We start from the raw sequence: 17069 nt of genomic DNA, 5'->3' as shown, positions 1-17069 counted from the left end.
CCTGCAGGTCCAATGTTTATAAGCTATTCTACCAATGGGAACACAATGAAAGGCCTGTAGGCCTAATGTCCATATAATAGTCACCAATGGGAAAACGAGGGGAGGCCTGTCGGTCTAAAGTCCATAAGATGGTCACCAATGGGAACACAATGAAAGGCCTGTAGGCCTAATGTCCATATAATAGTCAACCAATGGGAAAAGAAGGAGATGCCTGCAGGTCTAATGTCCATATAATAGTCACCAATGGGAAAACGAGGGGAGGCCTGTCGGGCTAATGTCCATAAGATGGTCACCAATGGGAAAATGGTGACAGGCGTGCTGGTCTAAGATTTTTAAGGTAGTCACCAATGGGTAGGTGAAATAACAGGACCCCCCCCCCCATGTATAATGAATGAGTGGAAATAAGGAGAACGCCCTGATGATAGAGATACAAAGACGCACCACACAGCAGGCGACAGAACACAGAGAGAACAGGACAGCATAGTAGAGAGAAGCATAGTAAGTGACTGAAGCATAGCCGTTAATAATAGAACGAGTCGGGAAATGTGTTTTGATAGAATTAGCAGAAGACGAAGTTTATCCTCCGTTCCTCGGAGGGAGGAAGTCTTGGGAATAAACTCTCCCAGATACCTGGGGCTGGAAGCCGCCATCTTGGGGACCTTTTTAGAAGCGGTTTGTTTCTTCACACGTCTGTAAGAGAATAACATTGAGATTAGAGAGCAGAACACGGAGAACACAGAGGAGGGCATGATGATCAGTCGCTGTGTCCCCCCCGGAGAGGAGGGAGAACACAGAGGAGGGCATGGAGATCAGTCGCTGTGTCCCCCCCGGAGAGGACGGAGAACAGAGAGGAGGGCATGGAGATCAGTCGCTGTGTCCCCCCCCGGAGAGGACGGAGAACAGAGAGGAGGGCATGGAGATCAGTCGCTGTGTCCCCCCCGGAGAGGACGGAGAACACAGAGGAGGGCATGGAGATCAGTCGCTGTGTCCCCCCCGGAGAGGAGGGAGAACACAGAGGAGGGCATGGAGATCAGTCGCTGTGTCCCCCCCGGAGAGGACGGAGAACAGAGAGGAGGGCATGGAGATCAGTCGCTGTGTCCCCCCCCCCCGGAGAGGACGGAGAACAGAGAGGAGGGCATGGAGATCAGTCGCTGTGTCCCCCCCGGAGAGGACGGAGAACACAGAGGAGGGCATGGAGATCAGTCGCTGTGTCCCCCCCCCCCCGGAGAGGACGGAGAACAGAGAGGAGGGCATGGAGATCAGTCGCTGTGTCCCCCCCGGAGAGGACGGAGAACACAGAGGAGGGCATGGAGATCAGTCGCTGTGTCCCCCCCCCCCCCGGAGAGGACGGAGAACAGAGAGGAGGGCATGGAGATCAGTCGCTGTGTCCCCCCCGGAGAGGACGGAGAACACAGAGGAGGGCATGGAGATCAGTCGCTGTGTCCCCCCCGGAGAGGACGGAGAACAGAGAGGAGGGCATGGAGATCAGTCGCTGTGTCCCCCCCGGAGAGGACGGAGAACAGAGAGGAGGGCATGGAGATCAGTCGCTGTGTCCCCCCCCCCGGAGAGGACGGAGAACAGAGAGGAGGGCATGGAGATCAGTCGCTGTGTCCCCCCCGGAGAGGACGGAGAACACAGAGGAGGGCATGGAGATCAGTCGCTGTGTCCCCCCCGGAGAGGACGGAGAACAGAGAGGAGGGCATGGAGATCAGTCGCTGTGTCCCCCCCGGAGAGGACGGAGAACACAGAGGAGGGCATGGAGATCAGTCGCTGTGTCCCCCCCCCCCGGAGAGGACGGAGAACAGAGAGGAGGGCATGGAGATCAGTCGCTGTGTCCCCCCCGGAGAGGACGGAGAACACAGAGGAGGGCATGGAGATCAGTCGCTGTGTCCCCCCCGGAGAGGACGGAGAACACAGAGGAGGGCATGGAGATCAGTCGCTGTGTCCCCCCCGGAGAGGACGGAGAACACAGAGGAGGGCATTGAGATCAGTCGCTGTGTCCCCCCCGGAGAGGACGGAGAACACAGAGGAGGGCATTGAGATCAGTCGCTGTGTCTCCCAGGAGAGGTGAAGGGTGGGATAGGACTGGTCAAGCCTTGTGATACCGGAGATAAGGACTCCATTGGTGTGACTTCCATTCACAAATCTCTATCCGTATAGCTGATAATGAGTGACATCCAGAATAGCACCAGTCCCTCTGTGAATGCTTCTGTGGGAGCCTAGAACTCTGTGCTGTGGGAGCCTAGAACTGTGTGCTGTGAGAGCCTAGACACGTGTGCTGTGGGAGCCTAGAACTGTGTGCTGTGGGAGCCTAGAACTGTGTGATGTGAGAGCCTAGACACGTGTGCAGTAAGAGCCTAGAACTGTGTACTGTCTGAACCTAGAGCCATGTGCTGTGGGAGCCTAGAACAGTGTGATGTGAGAGCCTAGAACTGTGTGCTGTGAGAGCCTAGAACTGTGTGCTGTGGGAGCCTAGAACTGTGTGCTGTGAGAGCCTAGACACGTGTGCTGTGGGAGCCTAGATCTGTGTGCTGTGGGAGCCTAGAATCGTGTGCTGTGAGAGCCTAGAACTGTGTGCTGTGGGAGCCTAGAACTGTGTGCTGTGGGAGCCTAGAACTGTGTGCTGTGAGAGCCTAGACACGTGTGCTGTGAGAGCCTAGAACTGTGTGCTGTGGGAGCCTAGAACTGTGTGCTGTGAGAGCCTAGACACGTGTGCTGTGAGAGCCTAGACACGTGTGCTGTGGGAGCCTAGATCTGTGTGCTGTGGGAGCCTAGAATCGTGTGCTGTGAGAGCCTAGAACTGTGTGCTGTGGGAGCCTAGAACTGTGTGCTGTGGGAGCCTAGAACTGTGTGATGTGAGAGCCTAGACACGTGTGCAGTAAGAGCCTAGAACTGTGTACTGTCTGAACCTAGAGCCATGTGCTGTGGGAGCCTAGAACAGTGTGATGTGAGAGCCTAGAACTGTGTGCTGTGAGAGCCTAGAACTGTGTACTGTCTGAACCTAGAGCCATGTGCTGTGGGAGCCTAGAACAGTGTGTTATAGGAGCCTAGACCTGTGTGCTGTGGGAGCCTAAAACCATGTGCTGCGGAAGCTTGGATCTTGGCTCCCACAGCAGATGGTTCTTCTAGGCTCCCACATCACATGAATCTAGGCTCCCATGGCACACAGTCCGTGTGCTGTGGGAGCCTAGAAGAACCATGTGCTGTGGGAGCCTAGACCCGTGTACTGTGGGAGCCAAGAACTGTGTGCTGTGGGAGCCTAGAAGAGTCACGTGCTGTGGGATTCTGCCCTTCCACTTTCCAGAGGGATGAAGGCGGAGGAGGAGAAGGTTCTCCTTGGACTGGGAGATCCGCCGCTTCCCATAAGTCTCAGCGGTGGAAGTGATGATCGGGAACCATAGAGGACGTGTGACTTCATCTTTCGGCTCATGAAGCACCATGGAATTTGTGGGGTGTATTATAGGACCTTTATAGTATTAGAATATTGTGGGGGAACCCCATCTGCACCCCGGAATGTTCTCTAACCATTAAAGGGGGTGCTATGTTATTATCATTGTACTGTTTGACTGAGCCGCACAATATGAGAACCCCAAGGTGGTGGCCGACCATCGCAGGTTCCCGCAGTGCTCACCGGTGATGGAGAACAATGGAGGGTGAAGTATTGTTGATCTTGTCATGGTGGAACAGAAAAAGGTCTTCACCAAAGTGCTACCAGAGGCATCACCAGGGTGGGGCCACAGGGGGCCCTGACCCCCCCAAATATGAAAGCTGGAGATGTCACTGAGTGCTACCAGTGGTGTCACCAGGGTGGGGCCACAGGGGGCCCTGACCCCCCCAAATATGAATGCTGGAGACGTCACTGAGTGCTACCAGCGGTGTCACAAGGGTGGGGCCACAGGGGGCCCTGACCCCCCCATGTGCCCCCCTAAATATGAAAGCTGGAGATGTCACTGAGTGCTACCAGAGGCGTCACTAGGGTGGGGCACAGGGGGTCCTAACCCCCCTAAATATGAAAGCTGGAGATGTCACTGAGTGCTACCAGTGGCGTGACTAGGGTGGGGCCACAGGGGGTCCTGACCCCCCTAAATATGAAAGCTGGAGATGTCACTGAGTGCTACTACAAGTTGCCACAGCAAAGTTGTCTACAATGTCTTTGTATGATGGAGGTTTACCAGCACCCTCCACTGGAGACGCCTAAACTCCATCAACTAGAGGGGTGGCCTCATGGGTTGGGCCTCATGGGTTGGGCCATATGGTGCATCAGTTTGGAGTGGAATGACCCTTTCTTGGATTTGTTTCCATTGATGGGAGAGTTTTTTTTGTTATGAGCCGGAAAGGACAGGACTGAGGTTGGATGAAAAGACCTGGTTCACCATCGGTGTTCCAATTCATCTCAAAGGTGATCAGTAGGGAGGAGGACAGGGCTCTGTGCAGGACACTCACGTTCCTCCACACCAAGTCTTTATGGAGCTTGGTGACTTGGGGGGGTTCACATATTTTTACCCATATGGTATAAAGGCAGACATTGCAGTCTGAGGCCCCGTACACACGTCCGAGGAACTCGACGTGCCAAACACATTGAGTTCCTCGTCGAGTTCTGTGTTGAAGCTGCCGAGGATCTCGGCGGGCCAACTTTCCTCATTGAACAACGAGGAAATAGAGAACATGTACGAGTTCCTCGTCGGCTTCCTCGGTGAAAAGTGTACACACGACCGAGTTTCTCGGCAGAATCCAGCTCCAATCGAGTTTCTGGCTGAATTCTGCCGAGAAACTCGGTCGTGTGTACGGGGCCTGAAGCCGCCATCCTCCCAGCATTGGAGACTGTAACGGACATATGCATGCTGCCGGGACAGTTATAATCTTCCTGCAGGGAGGACTACAAGGAACTGCATGGCTTGTCACAATTGGATGTACCACATTTTATTCTGAGCTCAAAGGGTTAATTGGGCAAGTCTCTTTCAGTGCTGAATGCTAATGTTCCCTTCGCATACCTAATGAACCCTCTTTTGTGTGCAGGTAAACAGCCCCCCTGTGAGGTGTATGCTGATGGGGATTATGTGTGAGTGATAATTGTTTTAAAGGTTAATTGAATTCTATTGAGAAAGGAATGTGCCTGGCCAGGAAATGTTAAGTGGTTTGCGGTGCCAAAGCGTCTAGAGACTGGTCAAGTGATTAATTCAAAGAGATGTCATTGTTTCAGGGGGTCTGTGTTGAAGCCCCCTACTGGGTGAAGGGGGGGGGGCGGAAACTGTCATTGTTCTTGTAACAGTTGTAAGCAGATATAAGCAGGTGAAATATGCCAAATAAAGTCAGTCTGCTTGACTCTGCAAACGTAGCCCGTCTCGTTTCTTGGAAGGGCGTTCGATGGGATATACCGGCGGTACTTGCATATCGCAGCTTGCCAGGGAAAAGAACGTCTCCAACGGCTGAGACCCTCACACCAGTGGGTAGCCGTTACATTGGTTGGCAGCGGTGGGATGGTCCTTTTATCCAAAGAGCAAGTGCTGAATGGAGTCGCAGTACGCCAGGCTGAAAAGATCCACACTAAAAGATTTATTAGAGAGTCGTGGTAGGAGCGCCAGCAACAGACCACGGAGGGAGCTGATAGCTGACCTGCTGGAGCTGGACGAAATGGATGGATCCATGGAAGGAACCCCTTGCACCGGTCAGCGAGGAAGATGTAATTACTGGGATTGTACAGCGGAGATTATCTTTATATCCAGAAACGTCCGTGGAACTAATAAACCAGCTGTTCCGGGAAGCAAGGGAAGAGATACAAACTAAGAGGGGACAAGAACTGGAACTGGTAAGAGCGAGACAGCCCATTACACCTGCAGTTCCTACCCCCCCACCCGCGGCTACAGGAAAGAAAATACCGTTCACTGCATTTAAAGCTTTTGTAGAAAGTGAGGAGGAAATCGATGGATATTTGGCGGACTTTGAGAGGCAGTGCTCACTACACCAGGTACCACCAGACCAATGGGTCACTATTTTGTCGGGGAAATTGTCGGGCAAAGCCAATGAAGCCTTTCGGGCTCTCGCTCCAGAGGATATTTTACAATATCAGCAAGTTAAAAAGGCGCTGCTAACCCGATATGCCGTAACGCCAGAAGCCTACCGCCGGCGCTTCCGGGAGTCCAAGAAGAAGGCTGTGGACTACCACATGGAATGGGCCAACCAGTTACAAAGGGTGGTATCCCTTTGGGTCCAAGGGTGCAAGGCCAACACCGGGGAGGAAGTATTGCAGCTGTTCCTAATGGAACATTTCTTCCATGACCTGGCCGCAGACATACAAGACTGGGTACGAGATCGCCGTCCCGCTAACTTAAACGAGGCGGCTCGGCTAGCAGATGAGTACGCGGAAACAAGGAAAGTAAGCCAGGGTACTACACGGCTGGCTCATAAGGTAGAACCGCGTACTCCAACCGTCACCCCACGCCCAGAGTTTCGGGCTCCAGTCCCACCACATCCTCAGGGGCCTAGCAACTACCCCCGGGATTCGCCTAGGGTGACGTGCCATCACTGCAGCGACACGGGACATATTGCTCGTTATTGCCCTTTGAGAGCTACAAATAACAATTGGAGACGCACAACACCCAACACAGAGGTCACTCCATCACGTCCCTCTGCGGCCCACTGCCTGGAGACCGAGGGGGGCCCTGAGGAATGTCTGGGAATTTGGTATGAGGCAGACCCAATACAAGCGGCCTCTCCGGATAACCGTCAGCATCACCGTCAGGAGGTACGAGTGAATGGACAAGTAGCACAAGGCCTAAGAGATTCCGGGACTACTATCACTCTGATTCAAAAACATCTGGTAAAGCCAGAGAACGTGTCCACTCGCACAGTTGCCGTCCGGGTCGCAGGGGGTGCTGTATTTCGCGTACCCACCACCCGGGTGCACTTAGACTGGGGAGCCGGGTCAGGAAAGACCACAGTTGGTATCATGGACAACCTACCTGCCGAGGTGGTGCTGGGCAACGACATTGGCCCTCTGACTTCGGCTTATTTACCTACACCTGCTGCTGCTTGGCCCGGGACCACCCGTGTTGCTGGAATCAACCCGCTTGCTGCTGAGACCCGGGTAAGACTACCTTCCCCGACATGTACTGTAGATCCGGCACAATATCACAGTCTAAAATGGGAATGTGACAAGTTGGCCAGTGAGAAATCAGAGATGCAACGACACTATGTCACGTATTATGAGATGTCCCGTGGCTTGAACATTGAAATGCACAAACAGGCAGAAATTGTCAAAAGATTAAATGGGATTTGCATCCAGGTGGTGCCGTATCTGTCCCAAGAACATCAGCAACAGGTTTTGGGAGCCATTGAGAGAGCAAAGCAAGTGACTGTTCCAGAATTGAATTCTATTCTTCACCGTCACCATCAGCTACCGACCTGGTAAGCCAAAGGGAAGGCCGACGGACTGTCCAGGCAAACGGAACTTTTACCCTAACAGCAGACCGGACATCCCCAAGTTGATCCGAAAAGGATCAATCCGGGTCTGCCGGAGTGTTCCACAAAAGGGGAGTAGTGTAACGGACATATGCATGCTGCCGGGACAGTTATAATCTTCCTGCAGGGAGGACTACAAGGAACTGCATGGCTTGTCACAATTGGATGTACCACATTGTATTCTGAGCTCAAAGGGTTAATTGGACAAGTCTCTTTCATTGCTGAATGCTAATGTTCCCTTCGCATAGCTAATGAGAACTCTCTTTTATGTAGGTAACAGCCCCCCTGTGAGGTGTATGCTGATGGGGATTATGTGTGAGTGATAATTGTTTTAAAGGTTAATTGAATTCTATTGAGAAAGGAATGTGCCTGGCCAGGAAATGTTAAGTGGTTTGCGGTGCCGAAGCGTCTAGAGACTGGTCAAGTGATTAATTCAAGGAGATGTCATTGTTTCAGGGGGTCTGTGTTGAAGCCCCCTACTGGGTGAAGGGGGGGCGGAAACTGTCATTGTTCTTGTAACAGTTGTAAGCAGATATAAGCAGGTGAAATATGCCAAATAAAGTCAGTCTGCTTGACTCGTTTCTCGTCTCGTTTCTTGGAAGGGCGTTCGGTGGGATATACCGGCGGTACCTGCATATCGCAGCTTGCCAGGGAAAAGGACGTCTCCAACGGCTGATACCCCTCACTACCAGTGGGTAGCCGTTACAGAGACTATTATTGGTATGAGAAGGTGGGAGGATTTGTGCGTTCTCTGGACGCAGAGGGTTCGGTTTTCTCTGTGGGTTGGATTGGATGGTATTTGGAGAAGTGTCAATGGAGACGTCTTCCAGGAGACCCCGGAATGTGACAGACAATTGGAGTTCGGCCCGTTGGGATGTCAGAGAAAGTTTCCGCTTCTATTCCGGGATGTGAATTCTCCTTCTCCACACATTTATCTCATTTCATTCCGAACAGATGAGGAAACTTCTGGAATTTTCCACGCTGGCGGAATGAAGGAATTCCTCTCCGGAGCATTAGAAGGGAATAAAAGATGAAGATAAGAGAATTGACTTTGGTTTCTCCACCGTACGGCTGAATAGGAAGAGAGAAGATTTCCCATGTATCCAGCTCACCGGATACAACAACCGTCTCCTATATTGGTTCCTTGTAACCTAGAGGAGGCCACCAATCCCAACACCCAATTACAGTATTACTGGGGGGGATGGGACCGGTATCAGAAGATGGGTCACAGGGGGGGGGTCACTCTCAGGAGGACACACAATGTCACAGGTGGGGGGTCACCCTCAGGAGGACACACAATGTCACAGGTGGGGGGTCACTCTCAGGAAGACACACAATGTCACAGGTGGGGGGTCACTCTCAGGAGGACACACAATGTCACAGGTGGGGGGGGTCACTCTCAGGAGGACACACAATGTCACAGGTGGGGGGTCACCCTCAGGAGGACACACAATGTCACAGGTGGGGGGTCACTCTCAGGAGGACACACAATGTCACAGGTGGGGGGGGTCACTCTCAGGAGGACACACAATGTCACAGGTGGGGGGTCACTCTCAGGAGGACACACAATGTCACAGGTGGGGGGTCACTCTCAGGAGGACACACAATGTCACAGGTGGGGGGGTCACTCTCAGGAGGACACACAATGTCACAGGTGGGGGGTCACTCTCAGGAGGACACACAATGTCACAGGTGGGGGGTCACTCTCAGGAGGACACACAATGTCACAGGTGGGGGGGTCACCCTCAGGAGGACACACAATGTCACAGGTGGGGGGGTCACTCTCAGGAGGACACACAATGTCACAGGTGGGGGGTCACTCTCAGGAGGACACACAATGTCACAGGTGGGGGGTCACTCTCAGGAGGACACACAATGTCACAGGTGGGGGGTCACTCTCAGGAGGACACACAATGTCACAGGTGGGGGGGGTCACTCTCAGGAGGACACACAATGTCACAGGTGGGGGGTCACTCTCAGGAGGACACACAATGTCACAGGTGGGGGGGTCACTCTCAGGAAGACACACATTGTCACAGGTGGGGGGTCACTCTCAGGAGGACACACAATGTCACAGGTGGGGGGGTCACTCTCAGGAAGACACACATTGTCACAGGTGGGGGGTCACTCTCAGGAGGACACACAATGTCACAGGTGGGGGGTCACTCTCAGGAGGACACACAATGTCACAGGTGGGGGTCACTCTCAGGAAGACACACATTGTCACAGGTGGGGGGTCACTCTCAGGAAGACACACATTGTCACATGTGGGGGGTCACTCTCAGGAGGACACACAATGTCACAGATGGGGGGGTCACTCTCAGGAGGACACACAATGTCACAGGTGGGGGGTCACTCTCAGGAGGACACACAATGTCACAGGTGGGGGGTCACTCTCAGGAGGACACACAATGTCACAGGTGGGGGGGTCACTCTCAGGAGGACACACAATGTCACAGGTGGGGGTCACTCTCAGGAGGACACACAATATCACAGGTGGGGGGTCACTCTCAGGAGGACACACAATGTCACAGTAAACTGATCTCCTGAATATCCTGAGTGTTCTCTGCTCATCACAATGTAATAAATAAATACATTTCATTCCTTGCTCAGGAAATATTCCTCGGAGCATCGAATACACAACATGTGAGCGTGCCTCGATCTGCTCACATCTACAAAACAAAAATCTCTCCATGGAAACTCAGGAACAGCCCGGAGGTATGAAGTATATTATCCAGCGATCACCATCTAATATCCAGAGATCTTCACTGTGACGGGGGGGGGGGGGGGGGGCCGGGGAACCCAGAATCCCTTGGAAAGGTTGGGAAACCCTTGGTTCAGCTCCCCATGCACCTCTTATGTCTAAGTCACCCTGTGCCATCCATCCTGGCATTCCCATCCTGGCACAGGGTGACTGAGAAAATATATCTTGGATTACTTAAAATGGGACAGTAATATTTCTCCACAATATCTCCCAGGATAGATGTTGTAACGGAATGACCCGTGACACCCAGAGACTTTTGAAGGATGTGGGGTACTCCTGTGCCAGCTTCACTAATGACTCTTGGGTCTAGGGTCATCCTATGCCCAATAGGGGCATAGGATGACTGAGAAATTATATGTCAGATTCAGGGGCGGACTGACAACTCATGGGGCCCCCGGGCAATAGAAGATTATGGGGCCCCCAGGCTTACAGATGGCCACCACGCCAGGAGGCAGTACAGAGGCAGGGCAGCTAAAATCGTGGGATTTTCACATCAAAAGCATGTCGGTTTCAGACATATCAGGGACAGATGTAAAAAAAAAACCACAGGTTTTTACATACTGTCCCCGGTTTTACTGAGCCTGGCATCCCTGATGGGGCCCCCTAGTGGCATGGGGCCCTCGGGTAGTGCCCGAGTGACTCAATGGTCAGTCCGCCCCTGCTCGGATTACATGAGATGGGACAGTAATGATAATTCATGTATTGCAGGATATCTTGAAATATTACAGGTGGTTAATTCTGACCCCAACAGGTCAATAGCAGGTTGACTCCTTCATGTTGAGGTGCTAATTAAGTCTACCTGGCTGTAATGATAAAAGCTTGCTGTGTTTGCATTCTATTGTTTATTGTGTTAATTGAGTCTGGCTCCTAAGATATTTCATGGTGCTATGCTAACTAACCCTGTATTGTGTGAACGTTCTATTGATGATAGATATGTGTTGGCAGTCTGAAAGGTCAGATGTCTGACCTTTCAGGTGTAGTGGATTAGCATGTCAATTATGTTTACTAAAGGAATGTGTTTTATGTAGCAGGTGAGAATAACTTATCGCAGAGTCAGAACGTCTGGGTAATGAGTAGTAATAAGCTCATCTGAATGTCATTATCTAACGGAATGTGTATTGAAGTTACTTGTGTCATGTGTGGGTGGAGTTGAGTCATTGTCCAGATTTGGTTTCTAACTGTATATAACCAGCCTGAGTTTACCATTAAAGTGTTCATCTATTTGGAACCAGAGAACAGAGCTGTGTGTCTCGTTATTCTGGGGAATGGAATTGGTTGTGTCTGCTGGATTGTGGAGTGTCGGATAAGCGGTCTTGGGTTGGTGGAATGGAATATCGTAAACGGTGTTAACCCCTGACCGTTACAGATGTAAAGACATTCTTGGTTTGTTTGATTCTGCACTCAACATGTTAGGTGAGAGAGCCAATCACATTGGCCTCTGTACAATGTAGGAGACGGGCCGACTCCTGCTGGAGATCCTCTGTTGTGAGAAGGTGTCCTGTGTTTATACTTATGATAATGTATCGTCTCCTGTGTGAAGCTCGGTGACAACAAGTCTGACCTGTAGCGACATCCTGATTTATCATAACAATGCACAGGAGGGCACAGAGTCACATCGGCTGCTTTAAGGGATTAGCTCATGTTAATTTATGTTTCTGGTCACAGGTGTATTGTTAGAGTAATATGAGCAGGAGGGGGGAACCTCCTCTTCTACTGTATATAAGACTTGTATTCTGCTTCTAATAAACACTCCATGTTCAGCAATCAAACAAGTATCGTCTTGTTTGTTGTTGTCAGCGGTTGGAATATCTGAGAGGAACTGGGAGGAAGCGGTGTATGATGAAAGCACTCAAGCCAAGTGTGGGGGACGTTTCGTTACATTCGTATAATATCCAGAGATCTTCATATAATAATATCCAGAGATCTTCATATAATATCCAGAGATCTTCATATAATATCCAGAGATCTTCATATAATAATATCCAGAGATCTTCATATAATAATATCCAGAGATCTTCATATAATAATTGTAACGGTCACCACCGTTTACGATATTCCCATTCCATCAACCACGACAGCTTATCTGACACTCCAACCATCCAACAGACACGATCCATTCCCCCAGAATTAAGACGAGACAAGCTCTGTTCTTTCTGAGTCAAATGTATGAACGATCTTTAATGGTTAGCTCTCAGCTTTTTATGCAGTACAGGCATGTTACAGGGACAATGAAACTCTCCACCCACACATCACACAATGGGGGGGCTTCAATACACCTTCTCTTAGACAATGACATTCAGTTGAGTTAATTATTCCCCCAGACATTCAGTCTCCGACAATAAGTCATTCACCTGCATAATACACATTTGTGACGGTGTCAGTATGATATCCCCGTCAACGTTCCCTTCTTCCCATAACGAAAATCACCCCAATATTCCACGAGGAGGGATATCCCTGGAATCGCCCAGAAAGCCACACATGAGACAAGCTTACTGCTTGAACAACACAGAGTTTTAATCGTAAAAAACCAGAGCTTATATGTGGTTACAGCTGTTACAATGACAAATCTCCGCCCCCCCTCACACAGTGGGGGGTCTTCAATACAGCTCCTTTGAAATAAAGATATTTCTTTGAACTAGTCAGTATCTAGCTGGTTCGGCACCGCATATAGAGAGATAATTACCACAATGAAGCAATCAGCATAATTAACATGAGCCACTTATCTAATCACAGTAACCAGTAAACACAGGGCTAGAACAATTAACATTTGAAACAGGGCTGGCTGCAGAAGAGTAAATACAATTAACAGCCTTAAACAAGCAGGGAGAATTAAACTGAGACATATAGGCAAATGTATCACAATGGCCCCCCTTTTTCTCCCTGCTCCGGAAAACCCGATTGGACCTTCCCTGGTCCAGTAGGGTTGACGGGTTCAGAGCTTTTAGTCCGAGGTTAACTCCGTTTGGCATGACTGACCTCCCTTGGCAACTGCTTCAGACTCAGGTATGCCACCGGGTCGTCAGATCACACGCCGGTCAGTCCCCAAGTCTTTGTGCGATCTGCAAAGTCACCAGAAGTCAGTGTGAAGACGGCGAATGGGTCTGTGCGCCGCCATCTAGGTGTCCCGCTATGGGAGGGGCAGGTTATGGCTCTGAAGTGACAGTCACAGGAGATTCATAAAAAGAAAAAAGTTATATTTGTTGAAATGCTGTAGCACTGGTGCTCAGAGTCCGGGGGGGGGGGAGGGGACTCAGAGCCCCATAAGGTCAGCCACCCCCTGCTCCCTCCGCAGCCGCCAGTTCTCCTCTTTGAGCTTCTCCAGCTCCATCTCCAGTTCATGGAGCCTAGGGGGGTCAGCCCGCTGTGACCTCAGGTGGTTGTTCTCCTCCTCCATGCGGCTTATGCACTCCTCCAGCTCTATGTACTCACGGATCAGATCCTGCTTGCTCATGTCCTGCAGGCTTTCCACGTGGTCCTTCATCATCAGGAACTGGGTGGTGGTGTAAGGGGCCACCAGTGGGCCCTTGGCGAACATCTCGGCCCGCATCTGGGGCGCCCGCTGCGATTCCATCTCCTCCAGTCGCTTCTTCTCCTCCCAGGTCAGCTTGTTATACGGCTTCCAGGACCTCTTCTTCTTGAAGGGTGGCCGGCGGTGCCTCTTTCTGCCCAGCTCCCTCCAGGGCCCCTCCGGCTCAGGGCTGGAGCCCATGACCAGCTGACAATGGTGTTCCCTGTTGTCCGTAATAACAGATTGTACCATGAGGGCTTCGTAAGGGGTGCCCAATGGTTCTTCCTGACCCAGCTCCTGGGGATCCCAAGCCGAGTCTACACAATGGGCTGCTGCTGGTGGGCGGTACCCAGGTTGAGACCAATTTGACCTGGTGTTGTCATTCATGGGGCAATTCTGCTTGAAGTGACCCAGCTGTTTGCACCGGAAGCAGCGTTGTTCGTTGCCCTCCTGGCGTGGATAGCGAGGGCTAGATGTCACCGGTCTGTTAGGAGGTTGGTATCTAGCGGTTGGTGGGTGTGAGGGCACCGTTTGTGGTGGAGGTTGTTCCTGTGGTGTGACCTGGTTCGTCTTGCGAGTATCTGCATATTCATCCGCCAACTTAGCGGCCTCTGGTAGAGTCATGGGCCTGCGATCTCTCACCCAGTCTTTGACGTCCGTCTGGATGTGATTGTAAAATTGCTCCAGGAGCATTAGTTGCAAAATGTCCTCTGCGGTGGTGGCCTGGCTGCTGTTAGCCCAGTTAGAGGCCGACCGGGACAATTGGCATGCCCATTCCGCATAAGAGTCTTTCGTGGTTTTGCGTGAGTCCCTGAACTTCTGTCGGTGGGACTCTGGGGTTACTGCATAACGAGCCAGGAGCGCTTCTTTAACCCGGGCGTAGCTATGGATATCCTGATCTGGCACGGTCCGGAAAGCATCAGAAGCTTTGCCTGACAGTTTGCCTGACAATATTGCGACCCACTCTCCTCTAGCTATTCGGTGCAGGTTACATTGTCGCTCAAAATCCGCCAGGAAGTTATCAATCTCACAGTCCTTTTCATCAAAAGCTTTAAAAGCGCTAAACGGAATCTTCCTTGCGTCTGCTGTGCTGTACTCACTGTTTGGAGAATGTGCGGCTGCTTGTTGGACTGCTGCCAGTTTTAACTGTAGCTCTGCATCTTTTATTTGTTTAGCCTCCTGTAGTTCTGCGTCCCTTATTTCTTTAGCCTCCTTCGCTAACAGGTCCATCACTCTCAGCACCACATCTGCCGTTGGGTTCGGGCCGAACCACGCTAGCTTCTCTCTCATTAGCTTGTTGGCTGGCGATTCCTCTTCCTGAATCACTGGTGTCTCCATCTCTTGTACTGCTGGCGTTGCTGCAATCCCGTCCTCCTGGTCTAGCTCCATTAATTCTGCTATGATGACCCGCTTGGTTTTGTTGCTAGCAATCCTTCCACAAACTTCCAGTAGTTCTTCCAGTGTCTGCTTGGAATCCGGGTGTGAAGGGGAATAGAAGGGAAAAATCCCACTGCTACCAACCAATTGTGACGGTATCGGTATGATATCCCCGTCAACGTTCCCTTCTTCCTATAACGAAAATCACCCCAATATTCCACGAGGAGGGATATCCCTGGAATCGCCCAGAAAGCCACACATGAGACAAGCTTACTGCTTGAACAACACAGAGTTTTAATCGTAAGAAACCAGAGCTTATATGTGGTTACAACTGTTACAATGACAAATCTCCGCCCCCCTTCACACAGTGGGGGGTCTTCAATACAGCTCCTTTGAAATAAAGATATTTCTTTGAACTAGTCAGTATCTAGCCGGTTCGGCACCGCATATAGAGAGATAATTACCACAATGAAGCAATCAGCATAATTAACATGAGTCACTTATCTAATCACAGTAACCAGTAAACACAGGGCTAGAACAATTAACATTTGAAACAGGGCTGGCTGCAGAAGAGTAATTACAATTAACAGCCTTAAACAAGCAGGGAGGATTAAACTGAGACATATAGGCAAATGTATCACAACATTCCTTTACTAAACATAATTGACATGCTAATTCCCTACCCCTGAAAGGAGACGTCTGACCTTTAGACTGCTAACTCACAACACACCTCTATCATCAATAGCATCTTCACACAATGAAAGGTCTTAGGAGCAGACGTACTTAGTTAGCGTCTCAACAGCCTAGGTTAAGCATTAAAGTAGACACTCTTATTGACCGGTTGGGGGGTCAGCATGAAATCAAACTGTAATATTCCAAGATCCTGCAAAACATGAATTATCAGTAATGTCCCATCTCATGTAATTTATAATTAATATTTCTCAGTCACCCTATGCCCAAAAGGGGCACAGGATGACCCTAGACCCAAGAGTCATTAGCGACGCTGGCACAGGAGTACCCCTCATCTTTCAAAAGTCTCTGGGTGTCACGGGCCATTCTGTTACAATAATATCCAGAGATCTTCATATAATAATATCCTGAGATAGAAGTAGGTCAGCCGGGTGTTTGGTTGTGCAGGCAAAGTGTATGGAGTGTTTCTATGAGAAGTCACGTGTTGGATACCCAGCAGTGTCTTCAATCACTGGGCTCATTTTCTGCCCCATATAATACAATGTGGCTGAAGCTATGGAGGGGCCCAACCTCCACCCAATCCAAAAGACAATCGTACTGATAACTTGGTCCCATGATGGACTGTATGGGGGGGTATCAGTGAGTATTTCCCGGGTATAAATACTGAGATAGACAGAAGAGCCCACAGTGGCCACAGGCGGCCCGTCTGCTCCCCATTCCCTGCCGGCACTGGACTCCTCACCATGAACTTTGCCTCACACAACCCCTATAAAAGCCGCCCCTCATTTCAGGGACAGATTCCTCCATATGGACATCCCTGGAATGTGGGGCCAGCAGACGGGGTTCTATGATCTCACCTATAGAATCCATAGTGGGGATATCCCTGGAATGTGGGGCCAGCAGACGGGGTTCTATGGATCTCACCTATAGAATCCATAGAGGGGACATCCCTGGAATGTGGGGCCGGCAGACGGGGTTCTGTGGATCTCACCTATAGATTCCATAGAGGGGACATCCCTGGAATGTGGGGCCGGCAGACGGGGTTCTGTGGATCTCACCTATAGAATCCATAGTGGGGACATCCCTGGAATGTGGGGCAAGCAGACGGGGTTCTATGGATCTCACCTATAGAATCCATAGAGGGGACATCCCTGGAATGTGGGGCCGGCAGACGGGGTTCTATGGATCTCACCTATAGATTCCATAGAGGGGACATCCCTGGAATGTGGGGCCGGCAGACGGGGTTCTGTGGATCTCACCTATAGAATCCAT

At 50.9% G+C, this 17069-nt stretch overlaps 1 protein-coding gene across 6 annotated transcripts in view; it reads right to left on the bottom strand.

Moving 5' to 3' along the window:
• LOXL3 (lysyl oxidase like 3) overlaps nt 1-17069 on the bottom strand; it is a 135810-nt gene that overhangs the window by 79764 nt on the left and 38977 nt on the right. For 3 of the 6 annotated variants that reach the window (XM_040334018.1, XM_040334019.1, XM_040334022.1), the window contains one exon: nt 631-690. The exons of the other annotated variants lie outside the window; for them this stretch is intronic. In XM_040334018.1, coding sequence (XP_040189952.1) covers nt 631-690 — 60 coding nt within the window. The remainder of the gene's footprint in view (nt 1-630; nt 691-17069) is intronic. 6 annotated transcript variants of the gene reach the window in all.

Source organism: Rana temporaria, assembly GCF_905171775.1.
Source record: "Rana temporaria chromosome 1 unlocalized genomic scaffold, aRanTem1.1 chr1e, whole genome shotgun sequence".
NCBI lineage: Eukaryota > Metazoa > Chordata > Amphibia > Anura > Ranidae > Rana > Rana temporaria.
This window is presented reverse-complemented; position numbering and strand designations above follow the sequence as displayed.